At 29.8% G+C, this 14,268-nt stretch overlaps 2 protein-coding genes across 4 annotated transcripts; one reads left to right on the forward strand and one right to left on the reverse strand.

Moving 5' to 3' along the window:
- Positions 1-625: 625 nt before the first annotated feature.
- On the forward strand, positions 626-12,507 carry LOC116766830 (uncharacterized). Of its 3 annotated transcripts, XM_032656953.2 has the most exons (8): positions 636-786; positions 1,419-1,503; positions 2,638-2,698; positions 6,984-7,146; positions 7,784-7,920; positions 8,694-8,838; positions 11,688-11,751; positions 11,881-12,507. In XM_032656953.2, the coding sequence occupies exons 3-8, from the start codon at positions 2,653-2,655 to the stop codon at positions 11,884-11,886; spliced, it is 561 nt and encodes a 186-aa protein (XP_032512844.1). In that variant the 5' UTR covers positions 636-786; positions 1,419-1,503; positions 2,638-2,652; the 3' UTR covers positions 11,887-12,507. The 3 variants fall into 3 exon arrangements, with proteins under 3 accessions (XP_032512843.1, XP_032512845.1, XP_032512844.1); XM_032656952.2 differs by lacking the exon at positions 1,419-1,503 and having other exon boundaries at positions 626-786; XM_032656954.2 differs by lacking the exon at positions 1,419-1,503 and having other exon boundaries at positions 626-786; positions 8,739-8,838.
- LOC116766831 (CDGSH iron-sulfur domain-containing protein 2 homolog) lies at positions 12,485-14,194 on the reverse strand. The gene is made up of 3 exons (XM_032656955.2): positions 13,972-14,194; positions 13,301-13,509; positions 12,485-12,889 (listed from the first exon to the last, which is right to left on the reverse strand). Exons 1-3 carry the CDS (start codon positions 14,066-14,068, stop codon positions 12,797-12,799), a joined length of 399 nt encoding a protein of 132 aa, XP_032512846.2. The 5' UTR covers positions 14,069-14,194; the 3' UTR covers positions 12,485-12,796.
- Positions 14,195-14,268: the final 74 nt, after the last annotated feature.

The following is a 14,268-nucleotide window of genomic DNA, read 5'->3' on the forward strand; positions in this document are numbered from 1 at the left end:
TTTTCTATTATAATTTTTTTAAGAAAACGAATGGGATTTTTATATAAGCATAACATTACATAAGTAATATTATTGAAACAATATTGAAATGAATTAATTATTGTAGAGAAATTTACATAGTTTACGGCCATATAAAATTTTAAATGGAAATGCCCTTATATAACCAGGATAAATGAGGCAGACGTTATCCTCGAGCCAGATTATTTATAATGTATTGACGACGCAGATGTAAACATTGTGGAATCGACACGTTCAACCCGACATGTGTTGAAGATAATGTTTGCACTTGGCACTATTTATAAAACATCTTCCAATGTTTAGGTCTATTAAAAAACAACACAGAGTAAAAAAAAAAACAATATTTTAATACAAAAACATTTTCTGCAATGGAATTTAAGTCTTTTATAAATAAATCTGATCTCTTTATATTAACTTACGTTATAACTTATAGCCCATCTGTTATTAATGTATTATGATTGCTCGATTAATACGGAACGGACTTTACGGAACTGCGATATACTGAAGTAATTCCATTTTATTTCATATAAGAGAATGCCTTATCCAACAAGATTTCGTGGACTTCCTGTATCTGGGGGTCGCCGCCATTGGTCTGTCGCTGTGGTTCGCATTTCGAAGTTCGAACGCTCTGTCTTAGATCGCCGCAAGATCGCGACGCGAGCGCATGCGTCGTACGTGCGTGTTACGGAATCGGTGACAAAGCGTGTGTAAATTAATTTACAAAGTTAATTGGATATCGGATTGTGAATCGTTGAGGTATTTTTAGACGTGAGTATTTTTTAAACTGGTTTGAGTGCATCGTATTATAAAGCCAATTAACCGCATCTGATAATAAAATCTTACAAAATTTATTCCGTCTGCAGAAAATCAGAAAAGGTTTTATTTTGTATTTACCGAATAGTCACTTTAACATATATTTGTTATAAACTTTTAAATATTGCTATTGCGCATATTTTACATATTATAATTCATAAAATTCATAATTCTTCTTACAACATTACCATTGTCATTAAAAACCTATTAAGAACTAATTTAAAATATTTAATTTTATCAATGTCTGTTTTAAAGTAAATATCTATGTTGAAGATATTTATTAATACATCTACAGCTAACAAATGCTTTCTTTATTTGTTTACTTTTGAAGTACTTGAACATGACATTTAAAGTTGCAACATCTAAACATTCAACGTTGCTTAAAAGTAAATAATTTAAAAAGTCGTTATAAATATCTTCTGGATGTTTCTAATACTTTTAATACAATTAAAAAAACTGAATTATAAGTATATACGTATTGTTGTTGAACAAGGAATTATGTTACAAAACATAATTAGTATAAACTAACATTAACGCCACTTACTAGAGTAAAAACTTCTTTTTAAGGTTAATAAATTATTTTCTAGGAAACATTGCTGCTTTTCTGCAAAATTAATCAGCGTATTACAGGCTTAAGTGGCTCTAAAAACAACCATTTGTAAAATTCAAACCGTAAGTGAACCTCAACACCAACGAAAACAAAACTGTTCTTTTATATTTTATAACTACTTATATTTAATATAAATATAATAAAATTTTCACGTATTTCTATTAAAACTGATAACGGAAATGTGTCATAATTGTTATTTAATTTACATGTATCCATATTATGACATTAACAAGTCAATATGTATGTAAGTGTTTATTGCCTTCCATTCTTATCAGATACGCCGACCGCTGACCGCGACGCTGATAGTGTACTCAAATATATCCATTAAAAATGATATATCAATTTAAATACGTAATAAAGTAAGAAATTTATATTCAAATCTTAAATAGTATTATTATTATACCAAATTATTTTAATATATAAAACAAAAAAAACTACAACGAATACATTATTACAAAACGTCACAATTGCTACGAACTGATGCATTGATAAAAAATGTATTTAAACATATCGCTAAGAAGTAATTCTTTGAAATTATTATTATTGAGACAATCGTGATGTTAAAGTAACTACCAGATGAGTAATGATTTTTCCAACTAGAATGCGTTCAAATTAAACTAGGTATATTTCTGTATTTTCAATGTATTTTAAATATGTATCTATATTTGATTTACTTAGGATTTGTTGGCGAAAATTTTTTATACTTTGTGGTATAAATAACTATGTAAATATCTTTGTTATCTGTGATAGTTATATGTTTATAAACTATGCATGTCGTTATTGACATGTAATTATATTTATCTTATTAATGAGATGCGACTTTTTAAGTTAATTGGAATATGTAAAAAGAGGTTTTATGAAAAAAAAGAAAAGGTATTGTTGATTTTTATTTCATTTATTGTAGAACCACTGCTGTATATTATTTTACATTAAAATTACTATATACGACAAAGAATACCTACATAATATTTGATTCTTCAATTATCTCACGATATATATACAGATATCTCACGTCAAAATCGTTGCGATATTTTCACACGAGAACAAACAATAGATTACTACCAATCACAGCCATATTGTTTTAAATTTTTACTTGATTATGTAGTCAAAAACAATGTTTATTCATACAGTCTTTATCTTATTTATATGGTATTTTAATTAAGGTTTTAATAAATACATATGTATATCTATTTCAGAGATCCTGTGAACCGATGGCGCAATACCAGTTTTTGTTTCTCGTCGCTGTGGCGGCATCAGGTAAATTTTATCTACTATAAATCGGCCGAAGGGTTCCGATCCCAGACGCTATGCCTACAAAAAGACTATCCACAGATAAGAAAAAAGAAATAATAGTAATGAAATACTGAGGCTGACCAGATGACAATAATATATGAATGCGTCATAAAAATCATTATATTTTTACCAAAAGTCCACTTTGTCTGTGTCACACTGAAGATGGCTACCCGATTATATAGAATTTAATCTGAATGTTGTATTGCTGTTTCTTAAGGACTGTTTTGTTCTTAACGTGAAAAAAATATATAGATATTGTATTAAACTCATTCAGACGTAAACTTGCACAGAGCTAACAATAGGGATCCCATGCGTTGAGTATTGAGGTATTGCTATACATATGTACATATATGTAAGTTTACGCGAAACGGTCATTGCCTTGTTCTGTGATAGAAAAATACAAAACGACATTAAAGTACGTTTCTACTTGGATTGTTTAAAACAATGCAACTAAAAATTAAGGATTTGAGTCACGCGTTTGAAAATATAGTAATCAAATTATTTCTTTTTTTTATTTTACGTAAACACTCTACAGAACGTAAAATGTCTTCGTCTTCTATTGAAATAGATTTTAATAACAACACGAGGAAAAAACAAGCGATGGGTTTCAATAACACTTATACGTACCTATAAGTTTTAACACGTACCTACATACATATTTATTTCATTATGTAAAATGTAGATTAACAGATTCATTCATGTACATATGAGTAAAAATAGTTGAAATATACAGAGTGAGTAATTAAAGCTATAATACTATAATTGTTGCTTATATTATTATAAAAAACTCAAATAAATTTTTAATTTACATTTAACTTTAAGAGAAAACGATATCTTGTACATATTTCATGAATATATATATTGAAATATAAGTTTTCCATATACTACGCGTTTCTAATTATTTTATATCTACATGTTCTCGATATTTCGATTACTTTTCAGCAACTGTGGTCACGGCCAGCTGAGACGTAATTTAAACGTCCGGAAACTTATTGAAACGCAAAACTTACAAGTTATAATTACGAAAATATATATACTTAGTAATAATTCTATTAATATAACACTAAATCTTTGTATGGAGATTTTAGTTATAAATATTACAAGACCCATGCTATTCTGTCCACACAAGTTATTTATAAAACTTCACGTATGTATTATATTCAGCGTGTAAACAACGTCAATGTTTTAATATATATTCCAAGCGCTCGTAGTTTTTCCTTATAAATATTAATTAGTTAACACATCATAGTAAGCCGCAATATAATAAATGTACCCTGGGGACGATATCATTAATCATTAATGATTATGGGTCACCGCAATCATTAAATTGCACTCTAATGATATAATCATTCAAAGAAACCAGGTGATTTTTGTGAATGACTCACCGTTTGGGGAGCCCGTGTTAAAAGACGTTCTTGTTATTTAAATAAGTATTCTTCCGCGTAACTAATTAGCTGATGATTCATGGGTCCGTGGATGGATGTGGTCATAATTATTTACCTTAGCGTGACCTTTCATTAGATCTGATTTTACCTGGAAATGTGACTGAATAATGATTTATACTTACATATGCTCTCTTAACAAACATTTAAGGATAAAATATTTCGCCAGCAAATATTATGACATGATTTAATATATACGTATATAAAACGTATTCGATATTGTTGTAAATGAGATGGTAAACTAATATTTTTGGCATAACAAATAAAATTGTATTAACACTTCTATATGTGTCAAAAATGTCAAACTTTAGATAAAATACATTTTAAATATAGCTTTACCTTTTGATATTATGAGATAGAACAATGTATATGGACAGTTTACACATTAAAACCACAATATTGACAATATCGCATAATATTTAAAAGAAAATTCTTCAATAATTTAAAAGTTTTTACCCGTATATGTAATCTGATGGCATGCCAACGCCGCCAAGGCTCTGCTGTGCTAAATAAGTGCTTACTCGTGACCGAGAGTACTCGAACCGACTTTCAATATAAGTAACAGAACTGGCTCCTGCAAAACAACATTACTTTCTATTTATTTTAATAAACTTAGATTCAGTACTGTAATTATATAAAACCAGTTGTATATCACAAAAAAATAACATTTCATTCTCTCACCAGACATATTTCAAATTTTATTTCTTTTATTTCGATCTCACCGAACAACTTTTTCTATTAAAAATCAAATCATTTATTGTGTGCTAAACGCCTTTCTCCATTTAAAGTCATACATATAACATTAAAGCTTGAGACTGGCAACACTGAGCGGAAAAAATGCCGACTGGACGAGAAATATTAGTCACTTTCGATGCCTGTACTGTATATATATGTACATGGATCGTATAGCTATCTGACTGGTTTTAGCTTTTAATACACCCAGCAATCAATAACACTTGCACCTTTATCCAATACAACACCGGAAAATATTAGATGTAAATGACCGTTATAAAACAATCAAATGATTACAGTTTTATGTATATTGAAATTGAATTCTATGTATGCTTTAAACTTTAAAGCTATTAGGAAGCAATAGATTATTGACTGTTGACCCATTTGAGATAAGTGGATACTTAAGCAATTCACGAACGGTTAGAGTAGATTTAAACAAGACGGCTTATACGCGTAAATGATGGAGATAGATTGTTTGTTTTTAGAATTTATCCAATAAAATTACAAAAACGATTTTTTACATTCATAAAGCGTGACATTTTTTTTTTGTATCTTAAAAGCAGTAAATAAGACAATTATTAATAGTGTTAAACGTGGTCCGTATTTCGAACTTAAAATACTATCAACTGATACTAACTAGATCTTTCTAGGCGATACCCCATTTTGGGGTCTTTAAAAATATTGTATGAACTGAGAATATAAAACTTACCCTTAACTCTCTTATAAGGCACAATGGTTTTATTTAATTTAGTAAACGAAAACTTCATCTACTCATATCATTTTCGCTAACTAATATAAATGTAAGAAAAAGCGATTAGATTACATGTAGTGATTTTAATCTTGAATATGAGATCGTAAGGAAACTGCAATGGACTCTTCCGGCAGCTGTGTCTTGCAAACAAACGGGCCAGACAACATAAGTGCATAATGCATTCCGACCATTTACACTCGCAAGAAACAAAGACACTAAATAGTCAACATACGTTCTCTTTAAATCAGCGCATTAAAGATGTTTTTTTTTATTTATATTTTTTAATTTATACTCTCCTTTCGTGCCAAATGTGCACAATATATTCCTCCAATGTCCATAAGAACGGAGACGACACAAAGATATTATATATTCATATAAAAATTTTAACTATTTTAATTTGTGTCTAGATGGTGCTATTTCTAATTATAACAGTACTGACCAACCCACAAATTGTTTATTTTCTCGAGAACATAAAATTATGTAAAGGAATGCTTGAGAAAAACTTAGGTACTTAAGGTATTATATATATGTGTAACGAAATAAAATGTATTATAACTAGTACTGTTATCAGCTAGTTTGCTATCAAAAAATGTCACTCGATTTTTTTGTTTGTTTAGTTAGCATAGTTTTTCATATTTTCATTTCCTGTCCAACTTTGTGAACTATTTTTTCGGGTATACAGACATAGACATATTATGGGAATAAAAAGGTGTCTTACAGTAATTGAACAAGTTCTATAATGAGGCACGGAAATACTTTCTGACAGAGTAATGACTTAAAATTACAGATAAGATACGGACTTGAGGTTGCGTGACCAATTAATGCGTATCTTATTCAAGTTGAGAGTGACGAGGTAGATTTGAGTTCACATATGTATCGATGGGTATATATTTATCAATAACAAATATGTGTGACGATAACAAACAAACCAATCAGCCGATCCGTCTAGCTTAGTGACTTTCACTGAGATTTATGAGGTTACATGGCTTCAAAAGCTCCAATGATCTTAGTACCCAATGAGTCACACCAATATCTCGTATTAAAATATACTAAGGTTTTCATAAGGCTTACAAGAACCGGGTTTTGGGCACCGTTAAGCAAGCAAAGAGTTACGTTTGACCCACTAATTGAAATATTCGGTTGGCTTCCACCATATTTACTTACGGATTTTATGTTAAGTAGTTCCCAACGTCTCGACCACTTAGATGACTACAATGGTTATCTGACTACAAAATTTATGAGCATTTTAAAGAGGAATAAATTTCTTTTGTGATATAATATATGTATCTATGTGTGATTTATTTCGTTTTGCATAATTTTATAGGTATAGGACCATGTCTCAGTCAGAGTTCCTTGAAAGTTGGGGCCTCAGAAACAACACCAGCCAGTTTGTTGAAAGAACTCGAAGACAACAGTCGTTACAAGACGTTAGAAGCAAACGCTACCCTACTGAAACTTCTCGTTGACGACAAAGGAGGAGTTAGCAAGTAACGTTTTGCTCAAAATTATAGATTTTGTAAACCATTTCTAGAACTTTCAAGCGTAATAAACGTGTGAAGTATATTCCATTTATTCGCATTTAAGATGATATGAAAGTGTCTATTTAGATGGAAATGTTGAATATAAATAGTCAAATTTCTATTCTTAGAAGCCTCTGTCTATTTAATGTCTAATTTATTTAAAAATTGTTTTAAATATACATAAAATATTAAGTAAATGTTTTATTAATTCTACTAACATTATACATGTGAAAGTTTGTTAGGGTGAATAGATGTGTGTAGCCCTTTCTAGCAATAACTACTGAATGGATTTTGATTAAACTTCACACCATTATAGTTTAGATATCAGAATACGGCATAAGCTATATATAACCCGTAATGCGCTCCAGTTACCACAGGATCAAGGCACAAAGTCACACAGAACGTAGATGTCGCTGCCTTTTGGTTACCATGTTTATTGTTATAACACTATACACGACGCACTGCTTTCTTAGCCTAATTGGGATTTTGCAAGCAAAAAGACTAGTGTTATATAAGATTTAATACATCATATATTTCAAGACTGAACAACAATTCTTACTAGCAGCACACGATACACTATTCATTAATAAAAACGAATATCTAGGTCGGAGGTTTTTGACATGTTGCACTCCAAGGATGATAATCAGGATCACGTGGATTTGCCAACGTTCCCTGAAGACGCGGAGGAAGGTCGGGTGGATGTGATGGTCGTACCAGATTCACAGGCAGAGTACCTTCAAGGTACGAATTTTAGAGTCTTATTATTATGAATTTGGTAAAGACTTGTATTTAACGGATTGAAATACGTTGCTAATTCTCGCTTTTACTTACTACACGAATAATTACTTTCTTACTTGTACTTAGGTTAATAGTTTATATAATATAAAAATATTAACTACATAATTCTTTCAATATTTTTCATTAAACATATATTGCTAACTATTCCAATATTATAATTATAATATTTTTTTATTCCTAATGCCAAGAAATTATACCTAATCGAGATCTCTATACATTTCGTCATGAAAATGACCATAAAAATACATAAGACAGTATAAAAACACCTGTACCAAAATGTTTGTATTTCTTCTTGCACGTTGCGATATTCAATTTTACGCACTTTAGTTAAACAGTCATACAAGACATTTTGTTAAGCACACTAAAACATAACTTTAAATCTTTAACAACGAAGATAACACTACGTGAAAGCTATTTCAATTATAATTGACCCTTTAATATGTTATTGTATTTGAAAATGATTTAGAGGATCAAGCTAAAAACTTCTAAGCTCGAATACAGAAGATCAATGGATACCTACACATTAAAATGCTCTCTTTAAATGTTTAGCATTAAACAATTTATAGATAATGATAATAAAACCAAACATACTGGCAAGTCGCCATTAGCGACAGGAAAAATACCTGCCAGAACAATTTAGACCGATGTATTAAGAGAGATATATAAGATGTATAATGGTCTGTTGAAGTTTATATTAAAAGCTATATATATAACAGCATCAGAGTCAGTGCGTAAGGACTCACGAAGACTCCGTTCTGCAGGCGGGCAGGCCGGGGCCGCAGCTGGCGTCATGGTTTTGGTGACGTGTGCCATAGTGGTGATAGCTTACACCGCGCTCGTCGTATGGAGGCGGATATACTTGTAAGTTTGACAAACAGTAGGTACCCTTGCTCCGATTTTCCATCGTCATGCCACATAGCACGATTGTCAGTTTCCGATTCGTGAGTCTTCGCATGATAATGTCAAAAATATGTCTCTATTGATGATATAATGGAAAAATTTCGTATGTATTTTGATGGTGTTAAGTTATAATAAGGGTCGTATCCTATAATTTGTAATTACTCATTTGCAGTTATAAGTTGTTTTTTGATTATATTTAATGTTTATAATATATAAATATATATATATATTGATTTTATGCAAGTAGTTTAGGACGTAGGAATAACGTAAGTAGATTTTTACGTTCTTTACCTGGTTAAAAATATATTTTTTTTATTTTGACTGTTAACGAGGATGAATTATGTACGTAGCTGCTTACGAAGACGCAAATAGGTTTTATAATATCTTAACTGTAAATTTATTGGCCATTAAAGAAAATATTTCATTATACTAGAGTTTTCAACGGACAAACACAGTAAATTCACTTTGAATACTATAAATTTTTATAAAAATAAAACTGTCTGACGCATAATGTTTAAGATATAACATATTTTGTTACGAGATCATAAAGCTGGAGGGTACATGCTTATAAATCGCCACAGGGGTCCTATGGAATAACGGCCCATATTCACTGGGACTCATTGATCGGGTCTTTGACTCACGATTTATTTGGTGGCTTCTCGTTGCTATCCCACAACGTGGGATGCGATCAAATCAGATGGGAAAAACGCTCCGCTGAATTAACATCCTGTAATAAGAGATTGTACTTTCTCTCGGTTATACGCTTTTATAAGGTTACTTTCGTTGAATGATGATCAGCAATAGTATATAATAATTATTACAGTCAATTATCAGACAGAATACAGAATGCTTAGCACAAATATGGATGGCCGAACATACGAAGCGTTATAATGAGATCTAAGACTTACGCGAGTCATTTAAATAAAACTAATACCTTTTCGGATATACTACTCGACATTTTGTTACTTTAAACTACATAGTCCCGACGTTTCGGTTACTTTTCAGCAACCGTGATCCCGGGCAGCCCAGATGTAATAAAAATTCGCGAAGTAAATCCGGAAAGATATTAGTTTTATTTATACAACGCGTTTCCCGTTACTTAATTCAATAAGACATGATAGTAGTATAATGACGCACTTTGACGCAATTTGACTCACCAATACTTCAGCATTTTATGAAAATACTTGTTAGGAGATAGTATAATTGATTGTAACTCCTAACATTAATTATGTAGTATCCGTTTGGTGTGTGGCTATCTTGTTAATTTTAATTCTGAATACTTTGTTAATTTAGAGATTATTATTAGACTAACATAGTTTTATAAGTAAAAATTACTAACAAGTGGGCCTATGTTGCACAAATAAAGAAACTATTATTATTATTATTAATGTGCGATGTGTTAAGAGTGTAGTTGTCTGTAATGCGTCCTAAAATTATGGCAAGCGTACAGTTCGACTCGTACATTTTAGCTATTTCCATTTTATTTTTTCACACCTTTCTTTGATTTACTGCCGTTGAAATCACCGTATATTTTATTATGCATAGAGTAATTCAAGACACTGGTATAAGTCCTCGAGATTCCTTTGATAATTTATAAAGAAATCAGCACGTTAACATAATTAATATATGATAAAAACAGTAGCAGATGTACGGTTAGTGCTAAAGATAATAATGAAGTCTTATACTCAGTTTTCATATTCATTGTAAACAAATTCTTTATCAAATATCAAACAAATCTAGGTAAGCCTTTTAACAATCGCAAGGTTTAATTGGTACATCTCGGATGACGTTAATATGCCTACTAAATCAAAATTATAAATTAAAACGTATTTATTAAGAAATAAAACCTATAATAGGGTGTCCGGTAGAGATTTCTTTTAAGAGATAAGTTATCCTTTGTGCGTCACTTTTCTTTTGTAACTAATTTTGTAACTATTTTTACTCTGGGTACATAAATAAATAAATACCCCCCAATCAAACGCATCCGTATCGTTACTTCAAAGCATCGTGTCGTAACAGGCAGCGTTAACAGATTTTCATAAATTTATTTTCGAACATAATAATTGAAAGTATTAAAATGGGTTATTACATTAAAAAAGGAAAACACTTCGTATGTAGTGTGACGGTACGAACTTGTAGTAAAATGTAAAAGTTCTGGTCGATAAAAATAATTGTAATAAATTTTTGTTGTCGTTTAGAAACTCGATTATTACAATTTTTTTGTTGTGAGTTTTAATATATTATGAAATGTTCTAAAATGATAATGTCTAATTCAATCTGTTAACATATTTTTTACGTTTAAATTTATTTTTCGTAATTGAATGGATTGAATATATTGAAACATTAAATATACAACAGAAATGTGAGAACTAATGAATATATTCTGTATATAATTAATAATAATATTATGAAATTTAATTTTAACAATTGAACAGCTCATGTTTAAATAGACACTGACCAGTGTTTTGTTATAATTCGTAATTGGCATTATGAAAACAAAACGCAAATGACGCATTCATTTAATTTAAACACAAAGGCAATATTAATAATGTAATTTACCTATTAAGAAGATAGTAAAGATATTTATCGTTGTTTCGTATAAGATTAAGGTTAAATAAATTTTTAGGTAGTAACGTTTTTTTCTGGAAGATCCAATGAGAATTTTAGATTTCTTAAATAAAACTTAAAAAGATTTTTTATTTATCAATGATCCGGCATTCGCCTACGCTTCGTCAAATTCATATTACTCATTGATATTCATGAAATTTTCTTATAGGACAACAGTCAAATAATCTTTTGTTAATTTTCAGAAAGAAGCACGGACTGAAACATGAATTGTTACGAAATGAAGAGATCGCCGAAACAAGAATTGAGGTAATTTGCGCTTATTAATATAACGTCAATCATGATAAAGAATTGGCTATGGATAGTATTTTTAACATTTTACCTACAAATAAATGATGCTTGACGATATTCCTAACTAAATACATCTTTTTTTTTCAGTTGTGAACGTAACAGTGCACGAGAATATTCGAAGACTTTCGTGATTACTTTCATTAAAATCAACAATTCTATAAAAAGATGAAGACTGAATTATTTATATGATGAGCCACAGAGCTTGCTAAGTTGGTGTCACAGATAATAAAAATAGTTTTAGTACCGTACAATGGATAAGGAATGCATAATACACTATGAATTATCCCTATGAATATTTAATAGTACATAATTTTGTATTACATGTACATTGTACAATTAATTTGTACTAATTTATTTTTTAAGTAATCTTTTCGAGGTTTTCACATTCATTGTACTCACGTCATTTTACAATTGTTTGTAAGCCACAATGGAATAGATTATCACACTGAGTTTATATAAATAATATTTTTTTACTTATAATCTATGAACAATTGAATAATGTAAGTCCTTTTTATGACTGTAATTAAGAGGAAAAATGCATTTAAAAATGTTTACTCAAAGGGAAAATTTACTGACTTGTGCCATACAACCATTGTCTACTATTAGTTATTGAAATTTTAATACTGTAATTTAATGGCAATTTCATATAATATAGATCAAATAGTCTGTGATGTTTTAATAAAATAAGGAATAAAAAACAAAGCAAAATGCAAAGTTTATTGTTTGTTCATTTATCACTTGTAAAATGATAATCTTAAAAATAATCCAACAACATTGATCTATCCCTACATTTGTACAAATCATTAAACAAAACACTTTTTCTCTTATATAATTGTAGTCTAATTAAGCGGATATGTTTGGGAAGCCGGAGATAAAATCTTTTAAAGCATGAATATGTACATATATGCTATGAAAAATATTTTCAAATTCTTTATTTAAAGCAATATCATGATTTGCGAGACAAAAACGATCTTATCATTGTTTATCATCAATTTTGTTCATATTACTTGTTCTCCTTATGCTTAACAACTACAGGACCTGTGTTGTCTCCCGTTGCTTTGTTGTGGGCCCCATGAGCACCGTCACAGTACGGCCACTGGAAATACAACATTAATTTGTACTCAAAAATATAAAGGAAAATTTTTATTACTAACCTTAAAATAAATAGCATTGGAAGACAAAATGCAGTCAATATTATATTTACATTATAGGCTATATCAAGCGATGATAAAACTGATAAAATGCTGATAAAATTAAGCAAACATGAGCATTTCAAATGAAAAATATGATAAAAAATATATGCTACAAATGCATCATTCTTAGATGAAATTGTTAAAGAAATAATAAGATTAATACTTTCTAAGTTGACCCACTGGCCTAATCTACATCCTTGTACAAAAGAGATTGTAATTTAAAACATTTTTTTAAGAACAATTCTTATATACTATTTAGTTAAACATAGAATTGTTCTAGTTATTGTGTGGATTACAGAATTTTTTAAACTCACATTTTTGCTCCTCCAACATCTACATAAAGACACCTTTTCTGTGATATCCTCGATATCAATGAAATCGACCACTTTATTTATGTCCTTCCGAATTCCAGGATTGACCTGGCCATTACCAGCTTCATTTCCTTTTTTTATAGTCTGATAAGAATAATATGATATGCCTCCAATTGCAAGGGTTGGTGGCAGGAGGGCAAGCCAATCACGGACTAAAACAAAATTTATTTTTTTTTTCAGTTTTTGAACCTTGCAATACTGCATGATCAATTACAAGCCTTTAATATTATATTTAATCCGTAAATACTAACTATAATATAACAATTTAATAGCAATTTAAATTTAAACAAATTTTGCTCCCTCAATGTTGATAATTGATAATAAATAAGATGAAACAATTGTAAAACTAATAATCACATCATTTAGGATCATTGTTGCTTGAGATTATTATACTATGATTAGTTGAAAGTGTGTCACTGGCCTTGGAGGCTATAAGTTTTTTTTTAACTTGAATTAAATACATGTAAAACCGATTCAAAAGTTAAAATTATTCAGTTTAAAATTCTTAAATAAAAATAATAATTCAATTACTTCTGTAAATAGAAATATTCGAGAAATAATAAAATAATTGTTTATTTAATAATGTTAAAACTACACGAGGAAAATTAGCTTACCTCCAAGTCGAAACCATCCTCCAAATGAATCGGGGATTGGCAAACTTGATAAATAATTGGGGATAGTGACTTTAACAACATTGGAAACAAAATACATGTTTGGTCTTAATTTAGACTACACACAATAGTTACACAACTAATTACAAAGTGTGACGTACTCGAAACGACTTGCAAGTTGCAAACTAAAAAGTGTTCAGTCAAATGAAGATGAAGTCGGCTGTCTAGTGTCTAAAATTAAAATGAGACAGCTGACAAATGACATTAACTAAAGTACAAAAAATCAAAATTAATCACAAC

The sequence above is a fragment of the Danaus plexippus genome, chromosome 10 (genome assembly GCF_018135715.1).
Source record: "Danaus plexippus chromosome 10, MEX_DaPlex, whole genome shotgun sequence".
Classification (NCBI taxonomy): Eukaryota; Metazoa; Arthropoda; class Insecta; order Lepidoptera; family Nymphalidae; genus Danaus; species Danaus plexippus.